This window comes from Phalacrocorax aristotelis, chromosome 11, assembly GCF_949628215.1.
Source record: "Phalacrocorax aristotelis chromosome 11, bGulAri2.1, whole genome shotgun sequence".
Classification (NCBI taxonomy): Eukaryota; Metazoa; Chordata; class Aves; order Suliformes; family Phalacrocoracidae; genus Phalacrocorax; species Phalacrocorax aristotelis.
In genome coordinates, this window is record NC_134286.1 from 18,233,915 (window position 1) to 18,258,496 (window position 24,582).

The following is a 24,582-nucleotide window of genomic DNA, read 5'->3' on the forward strand; positions in this document are numbered from 1 at the left end:
TGTACTTAAGAGATTAGAGTCAAAGAGACGAGGTGCAGCACTAAGCAAAGTGTTGCCTTGGTCTGATAGCTTGAAGAACGTCAGGCTAGGTACTGATACATTTGAACTTTCTGGGGAGGGGGAGTGCAGACATTTAAAGCTGATACCAGATGCACAAGTTAGCCAGCAAAATGAAGAGGTGGTTGCTTTTTTGGAAGCAAGGCATACTTTAGGATTTAAAGGGATTGAATTACCTCAGCTGTTAGATGTTTTGCAAATGTGATCAAAACAATTTTCAAAAAAAAAAAAGTGTGCTATGATTGGTGTCCACAAAGTTCTCTAGTGGCCTAATGTATCTGTCAGGCAGAATTTGGGAGTTTCAGGCTCCTCATGTTTTAATCTCACAATGCTTTGATATTTAGTTGGCTTCACCTATGGCATATTTTTATTTGGAGACCTGTAAGAAACTATGTATATTTTGACTTCCAGTTGGCCTGTGTAGTTGTTTAGGGCCTAAGTGGCCTGTGTACACCATTGGGCTCTAAATATTTTAAGTGGATATACATTATTCTAAATAAAATCTGGTTTCCAACCAAATATTTACTAAGGTTTCTTTTTAATAGGCTTTCACGATTCTGTGTGATGTGTTGATGATCTTCAGTCATCAGATTATGACGGGAGGGCGTGACATGTTGGAGCCACTTGTTTACACTCCTGATTCTTCATTGCAATCTGAACTTCTCAGTTTTATTTTAGATCATGTCTTCATTGATCAGGATGATGATAATAATAGTGCAGGTTTGTACAAAATAAGTGTTTCCTTTATATTATTTGCCTTCTAACTGATGTTTGCCTATACTTTGTGGGTGATTGGGGTTTTTTTGTTTGTTTGTTTGTTTTCTTCTGGCATTGAGAGATGTGCGTGGGCACAGAGGTAGGTCTGTCTTTTAAAAGTCAGCAGCTGATAAAAGCATTTTTATTATTTGGGGACATGTAGGATAACCACGGTAAAGGTTTGGTGTAATAGGCACAAGTATAAGTGTCTCTGTATAAGGAAAAGAAACTTGTCAGTGGGCAATTACATGCAGTGCTGTCAGAACTGAGATTTGATTTTCTGAATCCTGACCACTAGCCCATTTCATGTTATATATAAATGCTTACATATGAAGTATTTAAACCCAACAGTTTTCATGTTCTGAACTCTTTCTAGATGGACAGCAGGATGATGAAGCTAGCAAAATTGAAGCATTACACAAAAGAAGAAATCTACTTGCAGCTTTCTGTAAACTCATTGTATATACTGTGGTGGAAATGAATACAGCTGCAGACATTTTCAAGCAATATATGAAGGTAAATCTGAAGCCTAGTAGTGATGCTTCATAAAACTACAAGAAATCAGTAGCTGTGGATTTTCTAATTAGAACTTATTTTTTACCTTACAAGGTAACTAATTCAGAATGTGATGAATTCAAAACTCCAGAGTTGGTAGTTTGTAGGTCTTTCAAAGCTCTTTTTCCGTAAGAAGGGAAAAAATGACTGAGATTAGTTTCACAGTTCCAGTGTGTGGGTAGTGGGCAGGGAGGAAGGAAACCTGATAATTATGTTTTTTTACATTGTTTCTAATAGATTTATTTTCTTATCCTAGTCAGTTGTATATTTTTAATTCAGTTACTAGTTTAGCAGGCCTTTTGAGAGTCTTCTCGCAAAGATCAACTCCATGATGTCTGTCTAGACTCATCAAATAATTAGAGCTTAAACTTTGTAAATGGGGAAAAAAAAAAAGTTCTGTGAGTTCTGCTCCCTGCCTGCTGTGTGCCTCCCCCCCTTGAAAGAAGTTATTTTTTTATAGTTGTTTCTATCTTATTTAAATATAAAAACCCTTTCTTGGCTTCTGGGATTCATAGCTGCACAATAATGAGTTCTGATTTTGCGAACACGATAAAGCTTTGCTCCTTGGTGATTATCTTAAAAAATTTAAAATTTGGGCAGCCTGCTTTTGTCTGTGTGAGCGCCCTACATATATTTTGAATCTCCAAATAACTAATTGGTTCTTTATTAAACCTGAAATACTTCAATAACTGAACAAGCAGCTGTCTTTATTGGAAAAATTATGGCTATGACATTGCCCATGAGTGCTTCCTTTCAGCAGAGAAATAGAAAACTCCCCACCAGAGTTACAGGAGTTACTAAAAAGTTCAGATTCTAATCTTGCACCCTGAAGGGGTGAACACGTGTCATTAACAAATGTGTCGTGGCCTTGAAGATAAAGAGGTCGTTCTGCCTCTAAAGTAATAGTAATGACAAGAATGGTAAGAAGTGGATATACTTTTCCTGATCTGAGGGTTTTTTAAATCATTTTGGAGGTGTTTTAGTATATGATTTTGATGATGTAATAACGAACATGTTAGTTTTTTTCTTTCTGAAAGTGTTAAAAAAAGACTTTTTTTTAACAACCCTAGATGTTGTTTTCTGAAGAATTCAGTAGTTATAATGTTTTCAACTAAAATGGAAAGTTAACCTTTTTTTAATTTTTTCCTAGTATTACAATGACTATGGTGATATTATTAAGGAAACTATGAGTAAAACAAGACAGATAGACAAAATCCAGTGTGCTAAAACACTTATTCTTAGCTTGCAGCAGGTAAGAATGATTTATAATATTTTTATGCATGAAATTCCATACTGTAGATCATGTCATGTCATTTAATAGCTAGTGTGAGGTATTAATGAAGATATTCTTATGAAATGTAGGGATAGATAGGTCTAAATTGAAACACGTTTTCTGCAACTATTTGAAAAACCAGAAGTCTTCCTATACTTACCAAATACTGTGCTATGAAAAATGTATGTGAGAGGCTGATAAATAAGAAGGTATCACAGAGTTATATTCACTTCATAAGTCTAAAGCAATAGTTTGAGTCACATATTCAAAAATGTGTTGTGAAATTGCTAGTTTACTTCTTCATGAACAGATAAACAAGGGAAACACTTCCTGCCTGTGTGGCGGGGTTTTGTGTTTTTGTGGGTTTGTTTGTTTTGCTTTGCTTTGGATTTTGGGGTTGCTTTTTTGTCTTTTTTGATTTTTTTGTTTGTCTTTGTTTTGGTTTGTTTTTTTTTAACTATTCTGAGAAGTAAGGGGGAGTTTTAGTAATTCAGTATTTCTTAATGTTTGGTAGGGGCTTCACCAATCTTTGAAATTAAAACATGATTTAATGCTCTCTTCAGTAAATGAGCTTGTTTGTGTGGAGACCTGATGAATTCAGTCGAGGTCAGAGTCGGATTCATCTGCTCACATGCACCATCTGCATGAATCTTTCTTACAGGATCAGAACAATAAAGCCGTATCTCTGCAAACCACTGTAATCCAACATAGATCCCTGCTATTGTTGAAAGGAAACATGTAGCCCAATTTGTAATTTGTCCTCTGTCTCCCCACACGTTTGGGTTTTTTCGGGTGGTTGGTTTTTGTTTTCTTTTTCTTCTTTTTGGGGTGGGGTGTTTTTTTTGGTGTGTGGTTTTTTTTTGGTTGTTTTTTTTTTTTTTTTTTAAACCAGAGGTCATAGAGCCTCATAGTGGATATAGATCTAGATATTGAGCCTCTGGTTGAGAACTAACCAGAACAAGTTCTTGTGAAGCCCCTAAGCTGGTTTGTGTGTGTGGTTATTGCCAATACAAGGGAGGATGACACCTCTCCTTTTGATGGCAGCATGACTTCCAGTAGCTGGTGGAACTGCAACATAAAACATGCAACTAAATACTCCTACAGATTTTGAGGACTTTACACCAGACTTCACAAATTTTTGTGATACTCATCAAATGCTATCCTTTTCTGTCTTATGAATAACCAGCCACTTACATTTTAAAGGGCCTACAGAAGAAGTGAATGTGGTACAAATGACACGTGTAATAGGAAGGCAGTTTACACAGTCCTAATATGGCAATAAAAATAGTAATGTGAGGGGACCCAAGTATTACGAAACAAAACAAAACAAAAAATGCCCACATGTAAATTTAAAGAAGTAACTAGCATTTTTTCTAGGAAAACTTCTTCAGAGATAAACTAGAGAAGAAATACTAGAAACGATAGTAGATAAAGCGAATAACTAAGTTGCAGTGAGCTACACCAACATAAAAGTATGTAACTATGGGCCAAAACGTATCTACAAATGAGAAAATGTTCATAGCCCTAGTAAGTCTGGGTTTATTAAGTCTGGTTTATTAAGTGTTATATGAGAGACTCCTCAAGGCTAGCCTTGACTTGGCTTAAACCTCCGTGTTTGTTTTTTTGGGGTTGTGGAATTAAGAAAAAGGAAGCTGTAAAACACATTCTTACTGAAGCTTAGCTCTGTGTTGATTGATCCAAAGTTTGGCATAACCTTTTAATAAATCTCCATTTTCATTCCTTACAGCTCTTCAATGAAATGATTCAAGAAAATGGTTACAATTTTGACAGATCGTCCCCGACATTCAGTGGGATAAAGGAGCTTGCTCGACGTTTTGCTTTAACGTTTGGATTGGATCAGTTGAAAACAAGAGAAGCTATTGCTATGTTACACAAGTAATTGTGTGCTTTGTGTTACTTCCCTTTTTGTAAACATTTATTGACTAATGTTAAAATACCTTTTTAGTATTTCAAAATCAGTTTGTTAATACAAAACACATCAGCACTAGAGATGATATAGCCCATTTTTAAATTAGGAAATGACTGGAGTTTTGTCCCTGAATTAAACCCAGATGTTAAATAATGTTGATGTTCTTCAGCATCATTGTATAAGCCTGTAAATTATAGCAGTGTTGATGCTATCATGAAAAAGTATTTTTAATGTTTGACCTGTAACAGTAAGAACTGATGCAGTTCGTTGTCAGTGGTGGTCATGTGGCCTCATGCAGAAAAAATGAAATGCAAGGTAGAAACATGATGACAGAGTGCATCCAGATTCAAGTTAAGAATAGCATTCACTTCTTTTGCCAGAATGTGGAAACATCGAATTATTGCTTTCTTGATGTAGGAGAAAGGTGTTCAGTTTTGATAGCTCCCAGTGCTTAGAACTCTTTCTGTAGTTTGCGCTTTATGTGACTTAATTTTTAACTTTTTCTTAGGGATGGCATAGAATTTGCTTTTAAGGAGCCTAATCCACAAGGTGAGAGCCACCCACCATTAAATTTGGCATTTCTTGATATTCTGAGCGAGTTCTCCTCCAAACTTCTCAGACAAGACAAAAGAACAGTGTAAGTATTTTCTTAATATTCTTAATATTTATAATGATAACCATGAAAGACATGCATCTGAACAAATATGTATTTATGTATATTGCATTCACATGAACTGGAATCTTCAGCACATGAGCAGTCAAGTATAATCACAAAGGGTAAATTATATTTATCCTTGTTATTCTTTTATAGTGGATGAACAGAAATAATATTCTGGATTTGCTGTTGTCAGGCCTTTTTGTTAAATGGATGAGGAGCGTTGGTTGTTAATTTCCATAGTTACTTTCTTGACATGTTAACATCTTGTTACAGATATTTTGCATCTTTATAATTTTTTTTTCCATTTAAAGGTATGTTTACTTGGAGAAGTTTATGACCTTTCAGATGTCTTTACGAAGAGAAGATGTGTGGCTTCCTCTCATGTCCTACAGAAACTCTTTATTAGCTGGTGGGGATGACGATACTATGTCAGTGATTAGTGGAATTAGTAGTCGAGGATCTACAGTAAGAAATAAGAAGACAAAGCCAGCAACAGGGAAACGGAAAGTACCTGAAGGTAGAACTTTTCTCATCTTAAGATTTCCTAGAGTAGATATTCATATAAACTACACGTGTCAATCCCTGTTCGTTAGCTTGAGTGTATTCATATGCTTTAATGTATTTTTTTAAACAGGGTAACTTCTGTGTATGTATATGTCTTAGTGGGAAAACTGTTCATTTAAAGAGTCTGAATAACATAACACTGATTCACAAAAAGAAAGAAAAGCACTACGCTGTGTTAAGTCACAGAATATAAAAGTATTTTACATACTCTAGCCAGTGGTTATAAATCCAGGCCTTTTGGGGGCATGTGTATGACTTTGTGGCAAAAAGTAAAGAAATTGATTCTCAGTAAGCAGAAAGTACGTGCATTTAAGTCATGCTAAAATTGAATGTTTAAACTAGTTTGAAAGTGTTTACTGATGTCCTATGCTTTCTTCCAGCTGAAGAAAGCAGCAGTAGTGACAGCATGTGGCTGAACAGGGAGCAGACAATGCACACACCAGTCATGATGCAGACACCTCAGCTTACTTCCACAATAATGAGGGAGCCCAAGAGATTGCGACCTGAAGAAAGTTATATGGGTGTCTATCCTATGCAGCCTGAACACCACCAAGCTCCACTCGATTACAAGTACGTAGATGAGTAGGTCTGCTTTGTGTTAGTGTTCATACACAAAACCAGTTCATGTTTAAAATAGAATAATGGTCTTTTTAAGCACGCAAGTAACGTGGATGTTGGCTCAAAGGCAACAGGAAGAAGCCGCGCGACAACAGGAGAGGGCAGCGATGAACTACGTCAAGCTGAGAACCAACTTGCAACATGCTATGTGAGTGAGAGCGAAATGATCCTTCAGTGGTTTGGGGAGGGGAGGGTTTATTAAATGCAGTGTTACTTCTCTGTCCTCAAAGAGGGATACATGTTCTAGTTCTTGAGTATGGTTTTTGTGTGTTTTAAGTTGCCTTAGTAAAGCAGTGATAGAAGCGCATGGTGATGCAGCTAATAATATGGGACTGTGTGATTTCTTGCTTATTTTTGAACTTAAATTCCAGAAAACTTAAATAGTAGTGAGCTTTGTAATAAAGGGAACTGGTTGCTGAACTGAATGCTATCTGTAGCATATACATATAATCAATACAACATGTGAAACATAATCTGTATCTGTTCCTGACTGCAGAATCACTTTTAGAAATAAAACAAACAAATTTTAAAACAGATGTTCAATGTGTGAAGCAGAAAATTTCTGCTCAGTTTAATTCTGCTCTTTAGACTTACTAGAAGTCAAAGGAAAGAGTTCAGCTGCTTTCTTATTTACAAAAAAAAGTATTACTTTTAAAGAAATTGCTGTCTTCAGCATTTCTGTGATCGATACAGATGTTTCTGACCTAAATTGACACCAAAGTCGAGAGGAATCCTGTAGTACCAGTTTTTGTAGAACTTGCCAACCCAAACGCAAAAACCTTATGAAGTCTTCCATATTGTGAATGAAGACAAAGGCAGTCTAATTTTTTTTTTTTCTTGAAAATGAATGTTGTCCCTCAGAGGTCATACATTCGTACTGCAGTGTCATTTACTTAATGGCGATTCATCCTGTGTGCGTTTTGGCATGCACGCTAATGAAATTATGTTCCAGGGCTAGTTTAGCTGAGGAGGGGGAAGACTAGTTTTAGATGTTCTCTGTCTCAATGAAGACTCAGTGGTTCTACAGAAGGAAAGTAGAATTTGTAAACTAAAACCATGGATGTATATATTGAGGAGCATTACATCTTTCCCCTACTTGCATTTAATTCTTTAATACCAGCACCTCATGTAACATAGTGGGGGCTTTTTGTTTGACTGGGGTTTTTTTTTGTTTTTAATATAGTGACACCAGTCAGTAAAAGTAGAATGGCTCCTTACTTTTCTCATAAGGTCTGATGTTGCATGTAGAAGTTGTGAGGAAGGAGGATGAGGGAGTGTGTGGGAATATCTGAAAATAGATTTATGCGTCCACTTTACCACAAAGACGTTCTTCCTTGCCTTGTCATAAGGCAGGAACAGTTTTTCTTTAGGCATCAAAACTTACGTTCTTTCTCATTTGAGGATAAATACCTGCATGGAAATCTCTGAATTAGGTGTGGTTTTGATCTGCTTATCAATTCCTGCAGCCTCTTAGAATACCCATCTAGAGACTGTACCACAAAGTTCCATAAGTTGATCTTTGTTAGCCATTCTCCCTCACTCTCTTGGTATCTTCTAGCTGGTTAAATACCAGCTTTATTTAGTAGTAGTTATGCATTTAACTACTTAATTTCTTTTCTATCTGATGGAATTATCATTTGTTGGCAGTTCCTTACTAATATTAACTTTTTAAATATTCAGATAAAAACTTGATTTAGTGCTAAACAGTATGCTTTCTCTTTTCATTTCAGTCGACGTGGCACAAGTCTAATGGAAGACGATGAAGAGCCAATTGTTGAAGATGTGATGATGTCATCAGAAGGGCGGATTGAAGATCTCAATGAAGGCATGGATTTTGACACCATGGACATAGACCTAGTAAGAAATTTACTTGTCTTTTTAGTGGATTTTGGATTTGGATTTCTGCCTTTAAGCACTAGCATATTTTCAAACTGCCATACAAAAAGCAAGAACACTTTCCGTAATGATCATTTGAGAGAGTAACATTTATCCCCTGTAAATTCTTACCCCATGGGAATTGGCTTCATTTATTACAGTTTAAAACCACTGTTTTTCCTGAAATTACAGTTAATATGTTTATTTGCTTGCTTTTTCTAAAGCCACCATCAAAGAACAGGAGAGAAAGAATGGAACTAAAACCAGATTTCTTTGACCCCGCTTCAATCATGGATGAATCGGTAGGTTAACTTACATAAGAGGAAAATAATGTAAAATCAGTCTTCGTGTTACAATACTCTCTTCCTTCAAATTTTAAATGCAAGGAATGCAATCTTAAGGTGTCTTCATTAGCTTATTTTGGCAGACTGGTACAGTCAATGAAATATTTTATGCTGTAATTCAGCTCCATAAATTCTAAGGTAGTCAATGTTCGTTGCAGATTTATAGGATTTTTGTTCTTAATACTTCGTATGTAGCTATATAAAAATCAAAAGCCTTTGAATCTGAGAAGGAAACACATCTGGTATGGAAAAGACCCTTGCAGAGGTTGGTAGCAAAGAACTTAAAAAAAAAAAAAAAAAAAAAATTGTGTCTACACAATATTAAAGGCAAGTTTCCTGCTGTGATGAGCTTAGTTGAGTGACTGGTATCATTACCAGTTGTCAGCATTAGATGGTTTGCTTTTTTTTGTTCTCTTTTTGTTCTTTTTTTTTTTTTTTTTAAGTGGGCATATTTACTTTTGTGCATAAGTAAGATAATGGAGAAAATAGAGATAATACAGATATCTGTTTATAGAGATGAGAGGTATTTTTTCTTTCCATATAAAGTTTTAGGTCCAAAACATCCGAAGTCTGTAGTTTCTGCTTGCAGTTGCCCTTTTTTCCGACTTGATAAATCTGCAGTCTCTATTCTCTTTTAAAAATCTGCATGAGGGATTCCTTCTGTCTTGAACCACTTGTAATGTATGCAGCCATTTTTGACCTTGTGTAGCTGGTACAAAATTACACTGGAAATAACAAGCTGCAGCAAGCCAGCAGAGGACAGTACAACAAGGCTTCCTGGGAATCTTGGACAGCTTGGTGTGGAATTTGGAAGACGGTTATGTATTTTTTTTCACAGTATTGTTGCAGTGTGAACCTGTTCTTGTTATGGGAGAAAGAAGTCTTAAATGCTGTTTTAAATGCAAATCCATATATATCTTGTACCAGTAGGCCTTTGCTTTAGTAGTAATGAATCAGATTAGGTTGTGCATCTAGCTGTTGTGTGTTCTGTTCTTGAGGTAACACCAAGAAAGTGCATCACCTGTTTTCTGACATTCTGTTTTAAAATAGTTCTTCCCCTCCCCTTCTTAATTTTTAATTGATCGATCTGTGAAATACCAGCCATTTATTTTTTTATTCTGATAATGCTGAAAATTTGGTCGCCTACAGGTGCGTTTCATTGATTTCAGAAACCTTTCAGCTTTTCACTTTCTAAAACTAATGAAGAATAGTTTCAATAGTTTACTAGGTTTAGCTAGGTTTTTTCCTATTCCTTTATTTCTCATTCATCATCCCCCGTGAGCCCAGGATTTGCTAGGCGCTCCGTAGCTGCAGCGTGGGACTAGCACCACATGATGGCAGCCGCTTACAGCCGTACTGCTCTGCAGGCTGCTGGAGCCAGCTCTGAGAGCCAGCCCAGCGCGGGCCTGCCCCGGTGTGCCAGCAGAACACGCTGTGTGCTGGTCCTCTGCACGGAGGGAGCAGTGCTGCGCTGACACGAGTTGGTACGGTCAGGGGGCACCATCTAGCAAACCTTTCTCCCAGGCAGGACGCGGCAAGGGTGGTGATCCTGGAAGCAGGACTGCAGAAAACAGCTGTATCGCAGAACACAGCTGCTCGTTAGCATAAAACACACCTAAATGAATTTAACTGCCTAATTGAGGAAAGCTCTGCTAACAGTTTAGGAGACAACATGAATCCATATTAAATCATCTGAATTTATCAGTATTTTAAATGTAAAAAAACCCAGTTTCAAAAATGGAAAAAAAAAATCTTCTCTGAATAAGGTTAATTTGCTTTATTCATATAATTTATTTCAGAGGTCCGTTATTCTTGGAGTTGTTGCACTTGTTTTCAATAGACCTAGACATAATAAAGCTGTTTAATTTATTCAGATGCACATGGTTTATGGTCAAAATTTTAGTCTGTCTCCTCATTTTTGATGAGTCCAGTTATTGCTGCCGCCAGAGGCAGTTGGGTCTTAGTCTGCTATATCATATCATGCATCTAAAGTGAATTTAATACCAAGAATAGTAAAAATTGGTTTGTAAACAGATAAATGTGAACAGCAGTGTTAAGGTTCAGGAAAAGAAAGTCTCTCATGGCTTTTTCTGATTTTATAAAATTCTGTAAAAGCCAGGACAGTCGAGATCTGGATCTTCTGGGGAATTTTTTGACGTATCAGTGGTGATAGCTGCTTCCACTGGCATAGAAAAGTATATGGGCTTGCTCCCACATGGGAAGTGAAAACTGATTGTTTGAGGAAAGCTTTTTCTTCACTTAATCACACGGTCTGCTGAAGGACAGTATTTTGATTTTTACCTGATTATTTTTTGATTTTTTCAATGTCTTCCTGACAGAGTTGATCTATTTAATAGGAAATATTAAGTTTGTGTCCTGGCTAGCTGCTGCGAGATGACCTGTTGTTTTTATGAACACAGGCACAGCAGCAGCCAGTGTATAGAGTGTTTTGTTCCCAGGCTTAGTTGCTGGAAACTACACGCTTGAAATCAAGTTAAGGCTTATAGAATGCCATTGTCCAAGAAGCCTAAGTTAGGCAACTAACTAAAAATTATTTTGCAGTTATTACCTAAAACAATTAAAGCACAGTCTTTATCACATTCCTACTGGATCTAGTTAATTTCAAGTGTGGAAAAAAATACTTTCTAATGAATGAGGTGCCCTTTTCATATTATTACATAAATCAGAAGTGTGGTGAATCTGGTTTGGAAGAAAAATAAACTTATAATGCCTTAACGTATCTTGAAGTGTCTTAATCTTAAATCATATACTAATTGCTTTGTTTTTTGTTAAATGTGTAGTAGACTACAAATTGACACCATTTCTAACTTTTTTTTTAGGTTCTTGGGGTGTCAATGTTTTAATACCAGAGCAGCAAATAAATCAGTGGTGAAGTCATTTTCTAAATGGAAGAGGAAGTTTTTCAATACAAAATTGTGGTAGATACAGTGAAATTCTGAACAGATTTTTCTCTAAGGAGAATGACATGCTTTCAAGATCAAGTGCATTGAAGGGGCAGTTTTGTTTGCCTGAAAAAAAAAAAAAAGAAATGTAAAGGACAAGTAAACAATTTGAGGATAAGCTACACTTTTTGTTGGGGGAAAAAAAGTCAATATTTTATTTATGTGCTATCAGTTTATTTCTGGATTATAAGTATTCCCTCTGAGTTCTAATCTAACAGTCTGAGAGGTGTTCGGTACAGATTTGAGTGCCTCTCTCTACATTTGCTGGCTATACTAAATAATCATGAGCTCTGCTGGGTTGCTGTTTACATCCATGAACTGAAATAATAGATGGATTGGTTTTCTTACAGTGATAGAACCAGAAGAGTGTCAGTATTTTAAATTAAATGCAAACTTCAGCAACAGAAGGTTTGTATTAATTAATCATGGGGAAAAATACATAAAGCAGAATTTTAACAGCTTTTTAATCTAAACCACACTTTTATTCCAAAAGCTTCACGCTAGCCTTCTCAGAAAGGTCCATAAACTATGAGCTACCAGAAAATAACAGATCTCAGTCATGCTTGCCCATTACCAACCCTGAAAGTTTGCTTGTCCTTTAAGAAAAATGTAATGTTGTGAAATTCCTTCCAGTAGTGCCACTGTATTTTGTCTCCAAATAAAAGAAGCTTATTGTAGTATGTTTGCAGAAAAATTCTAAACAAAAATTATACAGCTTATTAGAGTGTGGGAATAGGGATCTAAATTTTAAATAAAATTATATATATATATAAATTGGTGCTGATTTTATAATTGCGCAGTTTGTTTAGTTTTTTCTTACTTTTAAATTCCAACTTAAAATTATGAGGTTTCAGAAATATATTGAAAGTTTAACAATGTTTAAAAATAGAAGAGCATGAGAATTCATGCTTTAAAAATGATTTTTAAATTTGTATTTTATATTGTTTTATCTATCTGTCTTTGCAAGCAGTCTTCAGGTTAAAGATACTTCTAACAGGTTACAGTACATTTCCTCTGTATGTAAATTAGATTGGATAATAGAAATTCATAAACAACCCATAATATTCTTTGAAAGCTAAGCTTTAAACTTCATTTTGTGTCCATTCACAAATAAATTAAATTTGGTCTAAAACAGAAAGTGGATCTATGCCATTTTGACATCGACTCATTTTGCAAGGCTTAGGCAGCTAGACATCATTTTAAAGGAAATATTAACTTATATTACATATGTATATTTTTTGTCAGTTGTCTCTCAGTTCTTGAGGTATATTATTTTAATCATTCCATGCCTTAATACGCTTGCAATACAAGAATCTCCCCACATGGGTGAATACAAAAAGGCTTCCTGTTTTTAGACTCAGAAATAAAACATTCGGCTGTGGTAGCCAAAAACCATAGATTATCTAAAGGATCATGATAAAATATAATTATTTTACTAAGTCATGGGGTAACAACAAACTCAAAACTAGATCTGCCTAACTCATTTTACATAAATAAATACTCTCATGTCTAAAAGTACTGCCTATATTGTTTTTCACACCACTGCATTTAATAGAACTGCTGAGAGGACTGTATATATGATTTTAAACTTAAGTTGATTTTTCTTACTCTTGAAGGAGTGTTTCTTTGTGAAAGCAGTTCTTACAGCTTTGTTTTCAACCAGCTAAAAATGTTTTATATATTTACCTTAACCTGTTGTCCTCCACATTCTATTGTCCTAATTGTACTGTTTTCTGATTTGTATTTATGTCTTGAGACAGTAACTTTTTGAATAAAAATAAACCTACAGTATGTTGTATGTTTGATCTTTTTAAATCGGGGTTAGGGGAGGACAGTGAAGAAAGGGGTATGAGTAATGCAAATGTTATGTTTATAGAAATAAAAATCTTTTTCCATGTCTTTTAAGTGTTTGTCTCAGAGTTGGGATAATGTATGAAAAACTGCACTGTTTTATATTTGTAATAAATTGTACAAGTTTTTAAAATGTGAATAAAGCACTAATTGGGTAATAATTTAAAGTAGAAAAGTTAATGCAATCATGATTGTTTTAAATATGCTTTAATTTGAGATAAACTTGTTAAAAGAATTAGTGTAAATAGAGTGAGCTTTTCAAGAGGTTAGTACCTGCAAATAAAATTTTTAAAATTTGTATAGAACTTTTACATGCCAAGAAATCAATGGTTAATTATTTTTGTGTTATGTTTTTTAAAGGTGTATCAGTAGCCTCTGTTGGTTTCTTCTTCATGACTCAGAATGCTTTTGATTCAAACATTGGAGATATTGTGTATATAGTCTGGTTGAAATACCACTAGAAGTGTATACTACTACCCCTTTTTTTTTTTTTTTTTTACATTTATCATACACCTGATAAACATTCTGAGCTTAATTGGCAAGACAGCAAGGAAATGAGAGGAAAAAAACCTAAACGTCTCTTCCCCTCCCCTCTCCCTTCTTCTCCACTACTGAGCAGCTCTGGCTGCATGTTGAAAACTCCTTTCTGTTACAAGGCTTTTTAAAGGAGTCATTTTAAAGTCTTCGATATAATACTTCTAATCCTTGCTAATGTAACTTTGGATGGATGGATGATGATGATGATTATTATTATTTATTTCCTACTACTGCTACTACAGATGTTCATTCCTGTCTAAATCCTGCTGTAAGTTCATTAGTATCTTGTGGAAAATGGTTTTAGTAGGTTCTAAGTTTATAACACACACACAAAAATATTCACTATACAATGTAAAGTCTGTTCTAGTTATGCCATTTTGGTACAGAAGCCTGTAAATAAAAGAAATGGGAGTTTTGAAGAGGTGTGATACAAATTTAGTAAAACCAAACAATTCAGAGAAAGTAAAGCCTGTCCTCTAGTTTACCAAAGAGGCCACAGAGAAGGTACTGACACAATGAAATTCAAAGGAATAGTCTTCACATATTCTGTATAAAAATATTTCTTGATATTAAACAACCAAAGACAATATGTAAGAAGTTAGTGATTGCTGTTGTTTGTTCGTTTTTCCTTTGGATGGTGTGGTGCTGATTCCTGTAGCTTGCCAGAGCCAGTAAATCCCCATCTTCTCTAACCTTAGTATAACTAAATTATGTCTCCTTAAAATGCACTCCTCTCTGTTTTCCTGGTAGTTTACACCTATACGTGTCCTAGCGTGGGGTTTCAGGATACCGATACTGGTAACTTTAACTTCCTACCCATAAAAAGTCTGCTGAGTTTTTTGAGATGCATTAATTCTCAGTAGTGTTTTGCTGCTTTTCAACCTGTAGCTACTTTTTTTGTTTTTGGTGGTTTTGTGGGTGGTTTTTTTTGTTTGTTTGGTTTTGGGTTTTTTTTTTTTTTTTAAAAAAATAGCCGGATGAATGTCATGGACTTGTTCATTCTTTGAAGCATTTGCCAAAATTGTCAATTTATGCCTCAGAATTCTTTTGATAAGACACAAATTGGTTCTTGAAAAATAGACTCCTTCCTACTTAACGGCTTTAATTTCGTTTTAATCAAGATATGATACTGAAATGCAGCTTATGCTGTTCCCTCATTCTTTTATAATCCTAAGAAATCCTAGTACTGAGATTATTTAATTTCTGATACTTATTAGCATCCCAAAGGGGTCACTATCTTTGATTGAGGTGGGTGATGACACACACTTGGAAAACAAGGTAATGTAGGACAATACTATTCTATAATATCATTCTATTAAAAAGTAACAATTCAACATCAGTCTTGCCTGTCGTCGTCCTTAGCTGCCTCTCCTGTAGCCCTTCATGTTGCTTAGCTTTCTTGAATGTATTTCTTTGATTAAATCTTAATTGTCATATTTTTTTTATAAATTTTTTTTAATGGCTAGACTTCAAATCGTTACAGATTTTGTAAATGAGTGCCTTTCAGCTGGAGCCACAACTGCCTTTTTTTTTTGGTTGTGTTTTTTTGTAGCTGCTGCAAGGTTTTACAGAAGTAAATCATGGGGGCAGCGCGGTGGTAAGAACCTATGACTGTGCCCAGGAAGATGATGCAAAGCATGTTTAAGTGTTTGGATGGCTGTCGGACAGACGCCCACATGAAAACTTCCCTGTTCTAGAGAATGTGCACAGTTTTGTCACGTAATTGTGGTTCCCCAAACTGATTGTGTCATTCCTGCTAAGCTCTTCTGAGCATTTTTTGATTGGAAAAGCGGAGGAAAGGCTGTCATGTTTTGCTTACATTAACTATTTTGGTTGAAGAAAAAGCTGCAGTTACCAGTTTTAAAAGTTAAACTCATGTTCAGCTGAAAACAGCTTGAATTCTGCACTTCTAGAGAAACTATTTAAAAAAAACCTAATACAGTAAATTGTAAATTGAAGTAATAGAACCGCTACAAGTCCTAGAACTCATTTCAGATTAGGAAGGGGACGTGAAGTTGGTAGGTTCTTCATGAAAGCATTCAAGTAATACAACAAGGTTTTGGAGGAATTGATTAATTAGTTTGACAGTTTCTTCTGTGTTGAGGTGGGTGGTGACAGGTCAGATCAATGCGAACAGCAGTTTGTTTCGATTTTGGTAGGCTGTGGACATACGTAGAACGCTCTCTTGAATAAGCGACCAATGTTCTGTTTATTTCCATTCTTTAAAAGTGCCTTTGAGAAAGTGCTTCTTTCTTTTTTTTTTTGATACTAATCTTGTTATGATTGGTCAGAATTTTAGCAGAGATAGCGTCCTGCTTGTTTAGCCCTTCTCTAGAACACTCATTGAATACATTTGACCCTAATTTAACTGTTTTTCCTTGTACCTTTCTCTGAAAATTGCCTGTAATGTCTGTCACCAGGCATTGTAAGGCAGCGCTTCCTCGGGAGCCGGCGTGGACGCCGTGCCACAGTTAATGCAGGTAGTGGTTGGTTTGGGCTGGCTCAGAGCTGTGGCGCGTATGGCGGGGCTTCATCTCAACCTTCTGATCTCGTGTTGCTCAGCCAGGGTATTTATCTCATAGTGCTTCAGCCTTTGAGTACTACGTTGGCAGCTCCATGTGAAACCTCTCCTTTACCACACCATATGGCCATTCCGGGAAGCCATGCAATTTGCTCTTGCTTTCTAAATAGCAGTTAAACCACAGTTCTTGAGTGATGTACACACTGATCTCTTATTATTTTAACACTCTCTTCACAGGTTTATATTCTGTTTTCTTTTTAAACTGCTGAACTTCACCAAAAGCAAGAAAGCAAACCACATCCACTTGTTTTTCATATCATGCACAAAAGCACTTAAAGATGTGGCGTATCTTTAGCCCGCTCCTTGTATTTTTCATCTTAAAATACTGAGCTGTCTTTTACACCGCTGTTCTTACGTATCAACTGACAAAACCTGTCTTTTCATTACTTCCGTTGCTGGTGTATAATCTTTTGAATCTTGAAAAGCAGATTTTTGGGGGCGTTTTTTTAACTGAAATCTTCCATTACAGCCAGGGATTGAAGTGCTCTGTGAGACCCAGCGTGGATTAGGGAAGTGGCTTTGTCAATGAAAACGCTATCTTGTAATTTCCATCCTGTTTGAGGTACTGATGGCGTTATGGTTTAAGGGCATATTGTGTAAATGCTTGTAACTGGAGAAGCCTACAGATTTGGACTATCAGTAGTTTTGCATGTTTAGGAACAATTTTTTTTTTTCTTGCTCATATCAATAGCTTGTGCTTGGTGAGAGCAGCTCGTTTGAAGTGCCGTGAAGCTAAAAGGAACAGATGTTCTATTTAAAGTTGCTTTCATTCCAAATTCTCTCTCTTTCTTTTTGTTAAACTTTGCAACACTTCATCTTGTACTTCAGAATGACTTTTAACTCGCATAGTTCTGTCCCTCACCTGGGTTGGATTTGTAGCTCTGACAGAAGGAAGTGGCACCCTGTGGAACGGACGCCTGCCAAGGAGGCGATCTCGGCTCTTCGCATTACCTTCCTTTTCCTGGGATTGGTGTCGAGTTAACCAAAGAGAACAGGTTGTTTGTTTGTTGTGGCGCGCTACTGATCTGTCGCAGGTTGTGACAGATCCACGGATTTTGTGGATTTAGTTCAGAAGGATCATCTCTTCACATGCTGTTCCTTTAGTTAACAGTATTAGATTTAGGTCACTTGTCGTTTGAACTTTAATAATGGATCATGTCTTTTAGACTTTTAAATCTCTCCCTGCAAGGAAAGTCAGGTGTGTTTTTTTTTGTTGTTGTTGTTTTTTTTTTTTTTAAATTTGATTTGCCGTTCATCTCTTAGACATTTACCAGAAATGAATTACGTATGGAGTGGTCCACAGAACCAGACCACACCACTCGGTGATGCATAATCAAAACCATGATAGCGGGGTGGATCTTGCGGGTGCGTAACGACTCCTGTTCTACAAAACACAACGTATGGTTGCACAGATCGCAGCACCAGATCTGGTGTACGCCACCATATTGTGGATCTGGGGGACGAGATACTCTGACCGGTCGACATGTTGGTTGGGCCTTGGCTGATGGCTTGGCCACAACGTGGTTCCTCCTCAGGCTTTGCCTTCCACGTGGTGTCAGGCGTGTGTGGTTCCCATCTCCTCTCTGAAGGGGGAATAAATTATTAGTCTTCTGTTAGCTTCTCACCAAGCTGCCGGTGGCCTTGCCAGTCCTGTAACCCTGCGCCAGCCGCCTGGCTCTGCCAAAAGGAATACCAAAAGAGTTACCTTTGCTGTGCCGTTAATTTTAAATAGATTAGTGTGGTCAGCTTGAGCTGGGCAAATGCAGTCGGGTCTCACCTGCCTGGGGAGTGAGATAATTCATTTTTTATCACAAAAATGTTAGAGAAATAAACCGGCTTGGTTTGGAGCCAAGGCTTTCAGACAATTGTATTCTAGGAATAAAAAGATCTGATGCATCAGCATGAACGTGCCTCTTATCCCTGTAGGACTTGCTGGGGGAGAGGAGGGTGACACTTATGCTGCTAACATTTTACCTGAGACATCTTTCAAAAAACTCAAAAGATCAGAAGTAGCCCTACCTCATTCCTACTTAGTGTTTGAATAAGTTCTGAAATGAGGACTGAAAATGTCACTGCTTTTATTCTCCACTCTCAGCCTGAATTTAGAAGGCCCCTCTTACTCCGCTCTGTACGTAACTGGTCAGGAGAGCAATACAAGCCCGTTATTGTCTCCATCCTCAGGAGCTGCTGTAGGTAATGGGAATTGGGCAAAAGTGTTTCTCCAGGGGTATTGCAATGGCAGGCGGGCAGATACTGAGATACTCTCACCTGCATACATTGAATAGGATGATTATTTTCTGAATTTAAGAACAGTGATTCTTGTAATGATAGACATTTTCTGTACAACTTCAAGGTACAAAGGAGGCTGCATGTTAGAGGAATTTGGACTGAATGATTTTGGGAACTGAGCCTTGTCTTTCAAGGCAGATATGTATCATTAAGTAAACTGATGTTTGTGGTACAGCTGATTACAAAGAATTCTGCTTTCAAAGGACGATGCTAGCAATTATGCAAAGTAAAGCTCAACTTAGTAATACCGTGCAGCTCAAATCAGTATGATAGTTTCAAAATGATGCCTTGTAGCTTTTGCAGAAGTCAAAGTATTAATTCTGTTTTCATTGTAGTACCGTAGCATTTAGGGGTGAGGTTTTCCTGACTTTGTATGAGAATTGGATTTGGATAGATAATTTCTGGTAACTTGTTCATTGATTTTGGCCTCTTCGATTTACTCAAACATTGGGATGGGTGTTTTTTTCAGTTACTTCTATTTCTGGTGCTACTGTCCCTGGCTGAGATTCAGGTATTTTTTCCTGCCACCCTTCTGAAATATAGGGAGCTCTTCTAGTTATCCAGCATCCCTATTGCCCCGCCTCCCACCCCCCCCCACCCCCCTTTTATTTTCTTTATGTCCTGTTTGGACAACCGAGGCGCTTTAACAGTGTTTCAGTATGGCTCTTGACACCTAACACCTTACTGAGTGAAGATAACTTTCATATTGACAGACAACTTGAGATTTCTGTTTAAGACAGCCCCTAGTCCTCAACCAGACTGAGCTGAGGAAGAGTTGCAAGTATTTACTTACGACATCCAAAATGTTGTTAAATCAACAAAACGTTTCTCACAACATCCAACCAGGGTGTAGTTTTTAATAAGACTGTAGAATGGTACAATTATTGATTGGAAAGGAACTGGAGAGGTCGAGTCCCGCATCCCTCTGAAAGCTTGCGTCAGCCTAAATGGAACAGTCTTTTAACAGCCGAGCCATAAACACTGTGAAGGATGGCAGTAAGCTGCTGCGCTGCCCTCCTGGCTGAGAAGTTTTGTGTATGCTCCAGCTGAGCACTCTAAGCCACAGCTCTTTCCCCGCCTGTATCGCTTGCCCCAGCCCGGAGGATCCTGACCCCGCAGCGTTGGTAGCTGGCCTGCAGCAGCTGAGCTGCGGGGGCCGCCCCCGTTTGCCGGCGCGGTTCCCTTGTCTCTCCGAGTAGGTCGTGTGCCCTTTGCCGTGACCCTCCCGTAGCCTCCGCTGGGCTTTCCCGATTCCTCACAATCCTCTTGAACTGGGGGCCCAGCAGTCAATGCGCGACTCCAGGCAGGACCTCCCGGGAGCAGAGGACCTCGGTCTGCTGGCCAGGCAGGCTGCCGCCAAGGAACGGAAGATCATCTTTAATCTACTTAAGCCAGGATCAAGCAATTTTTACGTTCAGCCGACTCTCAGCAGGCATTTCCAGAATTATGAGGCAAATAGATTTTACTGTATATCGTATTAATATATCGCTACTTGAGGGAGTATTTAATATTCTGGGTATGCCTGTTTAGTCGCTCAAGCTGCATGAGCTGAGATTTACTCTGCTGGAATGAGAGGTGCTGGTCTGGAGAGGTGCGGTGCCCCGCGGCCTGCACGCTCCCGCAGGCAGCCTGCTTTCCGTCAGGCTAGCGAGTACGGCAAGACTTAAAGAAAAAAATGATCTTTTTTCTGTCGAGTATTTGCAGTTAACTCTGACACTTGTGTGTTAAGATCCAAGTACAGCACCTTCCACCAGCGTGGTGTGGTGTGGCATGTCCCCTTCTGCAGGGCACGTCCATCTGCGCGTGGAAACATCCGTCTTGGATGTTTCTTTGGGCTAGAATTCATCCGATCCCCCCGATGCGAATGTTGCTGCTGTCCCTGGTTCACAGCTATCTACAGCCTGGGATAAGGTCTCTGGTTTGGGTTTTTTTTTCCCCCCTCTCTTCCGCCCCCCCCATCACTTTGTACCTGTAGATCTTCACAAACTGTAAATCTGTAAATATATACAAATAAGCAGTTGCTTTACGGTAACAAAAAAAAAAAATCATTTTTTCAGAGGAGAGAAGGTCATGATAAGCCAGTTCAGGGTGAAGATAAAATTGGTTAACATGACACTTCATCGAGAAGAACAATAGCAATGAGGAGAATAAACTTCCTAAAGGACGCTTCAGGGTTTGTATTGAGAGCAGCAGGGCTGAGGCTTCTCCACCGTTTTACAGACTGTGTGTGTGGATTCATCCTTCCCCCGTGTCGGCTGAGCCCGGGAGGTGTCGGAAGGCAGCGTGAAGGGCTGCGCGTGTAGGTGTCTGACCGATCCCAGGAGCACCGCTTTCAGTGCGAAGTGCTTAATGCTCTTCTCTCCCAAGAACAGCTCTGCGGTGTGCTCCAGCAGCCTTCCCCTCTGCAGAGGCTTTCACCTTTCAGCGGGGGGAGGATTACCTCTGTGTTAATGAACAAAATGGAGCTGAAAGGAATTAATTGCTGGATCAAAATGGGCTGAGTTCTCCAACTTAGGAAAATATTAATATGTTAGGAAAATAGTAAATTACAGGAGCCTCTACTAGAAATAAAGGACCTGGCAGAGTAGAAAGGTAAAACAGGAGATGTTTACATGGTTTTAGTAGCTGAGAAATTTGAGAACAGATTGTACTTTTCAGTACTGTCAGGACATGATTTACAGATATTCTGGTTTAGCTGTGTAATGGAAAATATGTTTTAAGTGCTGGCGCGTCACTGTGGTGAAGACTGCTGTACTTCCTACTGGAGAAAAGGTCAGGTAAGTGATGTTCAGCTTGTGGGGAGAGGAGTTCATCGGTCTCTCGTTTGGCCAGAAATCTGGGGAAGAGGATACTTTTTGTTCAGGCTTAAGTGCAACATATGTAGGTAAATTTATTCTAGGACCCAAAATAGCTCAAAAGTGTAAGTCGTGGTGCATTATGTTGTGCAGGTACTCTCTGTCTCCCTTATAGATCCTACAGTAGCCTGATAGGCGCCTGTGCTTTCGCAGTGTGAAGTGATCCCTTCCAATAGCATGGTCATCTTGCTGGTTTCAAGATATACGTGGCCACCAGAATGGCTCCCTTAAGAGACTCGAACCACACTACGAATTCCACACTCTCACAATAATGCCTTTTGGGGAAGTATTTGGGCTTGTTTCAGGTCCTTATAACATTATTATGGGTCACAATAATAACAATGGGTTATAGTTATGGGTCACAATGGGTATAACAATATTATACAATTATTATTATCGTATGGAATATCCCTGGGGTCAGCTGTCCCAGCCGTGTCCCCTCCCAACCCCCGTGCACCTGGCAGAGTGTGGGAAGCTGAAGAAGTCCTTGACTAGTGTAAGCACTGCTTTGCAACAGCTAAAACATCTCCACGTTATCAACGCTGTTTTTAGCACAAATCCAAAACACAGCCCCGTACTAGCTGCTATGAGGAAAATTAACTCTATCCCAGCTGAAACCAGGACACCCTCCAGCTAGAAAGAAAAATAAACGGAAAGCTCTGAGTGTGTTCAGCAGGGATTTGGGATGGAAGTTCCACAGAAGCCAGTCATCCCATTTCCCATATTTTCCCTAAATTTCCTATTTCTTTAGGTCTCTCTTCTGAACGGATTTGTCATGGCTGCAAAGGTTTTCAGTCTGGAAATTTTATTATTATTTTTATTTTTTCCTCTTCCTTCCCCTTCGTGGTTGCCTGACTTAGCAGTAGGGCAGATGCCTTTCAGTGCGGTGTCGGGGGGAAGCGCCCACCGTTGCTGCCAGCACCCGTCGCCCAGGCCCCGACAGTGGCATCTCGAAGCAGTAGGCACTGCAAAGTGGATACCGGTAAAGCATAAAAGCAGTAACATGAGAAACCACATGGCTACTGTCATATTGGGTGATGACATAAGATATACAGGTATATCGTTTTATTAATAGCAGTTAACTTAATCAGTTCTTTTCAGCCATGGGTACGGAATTGGGAGCCTATCCAAAGTGCTGTCCTTGGCTCTTACTGCCTTACTTCAACCTTTCTTCTCCTAAAATTGTTATGGTTTCTTAACTCATTAGGCATTTGCACAATTAATTGTCAAGCATGTTCTTGGCATAGTGAGAGACAGCTCCCACACGCAGTTTTTATTTAAAATTTGAGTAGTTTTAAACTGGAATTAATTTGACTTTGCATTCAGCTCCTGAGCTGGTGTCAGGACCTAGGTAATGCCAACTCCTGCACCAATTAGGACTAATCAGTGTCATTTAAAAAGGAATCTAGGTCTATCAAATTTGATATGCTTTCCGCTAAATAATGAATGTTTCTGTCTCCACCCTCTCTCTGGTAGTCAAAGTCTCCTTGTTGGGGGAGATGGATTTGTTTTAAGCCAGGTTAAAACTCTGCAGGCTCTTCTTCCAATCACCAAGACACCATTACAGCGATAAAAAGAAATGCTAGAGGAAGTGGGAGCAAAACCCTCTTCATTCTCAAGGAATGATCATAAAACCTTGCATGAATCAGTTTTCTTTGCCTTCATTTTACACTTCATGTAATTGGCTCTGTAAGCCTGATTTATGTTTTACAGCATCTCTTTAGTGCCGCTGTGCGGAGTGTTGCGGCTGTGGGATCTGAGCGGGTGGCTCAGCCTCCGTGTGCTCCTGGGGGCCAGCGCCGAGGAGGGGGTCTGGGCTGGGGGTCATGGGCCAGAGCGAGCACTTTGCTGGAGATGGGCCAGGAGCGGCTGGTGAGCCATGGCAACAGGGGAATGGGCATCATCTTCATCAGCGGGGGAAACTGAGGCCCAGGAGACCCTCTGCTGTGCCCGAGAGAGGATGGCTTTGCCAGTAGGTCCTCACTCCAGGGGTGCTTGGGGGTTTTCAAACTGTTCCTTATTGTCCTCCTTGAAAACACATCTAGTAGTGCTCTAGGAAGGGCTTGTGTTGGAAGCTCTGGGGAGTGGTAGTGTTCTAGGAAGGGTTTGTGTTGGAAACTTTCTGTGTAGGTCAGTTCTCAGCACCTAATTATATCAAATTCAGAGATGGAAAGGCTTCTGCTTATCCTGAGAGGCCGCGTATAAAGCGGGGCAGTTACTCCCAGCAGGATATTAAAGGTTCTGCGGCGCTCTGGGTGCAGCAGAGGTGGAGGCACTGGAGGGAGGAGTGGGGGTTTGGACTTCTGAGAAGGGTTTCATGGGCTGTCTCGGTGGGATCACAGGTCTGGTGCTGCCCTGTCTTACAGCAGGCAGAGCATTTCTGGGTGGGAACTGTGGATGTGAGCATCCAGAGACTCAAGCGAGGACAGGGTCAGGTACCATCTCAGCAGGTGATGTCGGCTGCTTGATGTGCTCCAAAGTGGAATTTTAACAAAAACGGGATCTTCTGTCACTGCAACTGCTTGACAGAAGGCTGAGCTGCAGGGACCGCCGAGCAGGTGTCTGACTTACAGACGTCTTCTCCAGTGCCAGGATGGTGTCTAAACCATTGGACAAATTTGCTGGAATCGTTACAGCATCTTGCAGTATTGGTGAAGCCTGTGATTCTCTGGAAGGCTGATGGAAGCCACATGGAGCCTCTTACCTAAATTGTCATTTCCAAATCATCTCTTCCAATGTATCATAAAAGACCACCTTCTACAGCTTTTAAAAGTTTACATGCAAATTAAAATCAACCTCTTGAACAAGCGCTGCATACATACATTTGAATAACGCAGTGTCTTGCAGTCAAGCGGAACACAGACATTCTAAATTTG

The 24,582-nt window shown here is 38.8% G+C and overlaps 1 protein-coding gene across 7 annotated transcripts in view; it reads left to right on the top strand.

Annotated features, from left to right (window-relative positions):
- The window catches only part of STAG2 (STAG2 cohesin complex component), an 80,882-nt gene extending 67,501 nt beyond the window's left edge, over positions 1-13,381 (top strand). For 4 of the 7 annotated variants that reach the window (XM_075107167.1, XM_075107170.1, XM_075107169.1 and 1 more), the window contains exons 24-34: positions 603-777; positions 1,190-1,329; positions 2,519-2,620; positions 4,389-4,537; positions 5,080-5,208; positions 5,541-5,746; positions 6,174-6,363; positions 6,449-6,559; positions 8,142-8,268; positions 8,511-8,588; positions 11,471-13,381. In XM_075107167.1, coding sequence (XP_074963268.1) covers positions 603-777; positions 1,190-1,329; positions 2,519-2,620; positions 4,389-4,537; positions 5,080-5,208; positions 5,541-5,746; positions 6,174-6,363; positions 6,449-6,559; positions 8,142-8,268; positions 8,511-8,588; positions 11,471-11,494 — 1,431 coding nt within the window. In that variant the 3' untranslated portion in view covers positions 11,495-13,381. Of the gene's footprint in view, positions 1-602; positions 778-1,189; positions 1,330-2,518; positions 2,621-4,388; positions 4,538-5,079; positions 5,209-5,540; positions 5,747-6,173; positions 6,364-6,448; positions 6,560-8,141; positions 8,269-8,510; positions 8,589-9,176; positions 11,365-11,470 lie in introns of those variants that run through there. The other 3 variants (XM_075107172.1, XM_075107171.1, XM_075107174.1) reach the window with 3 other exon arrangements.
- Positions 13,382-24,582: the final 11,201 nt, after the last annotated feature.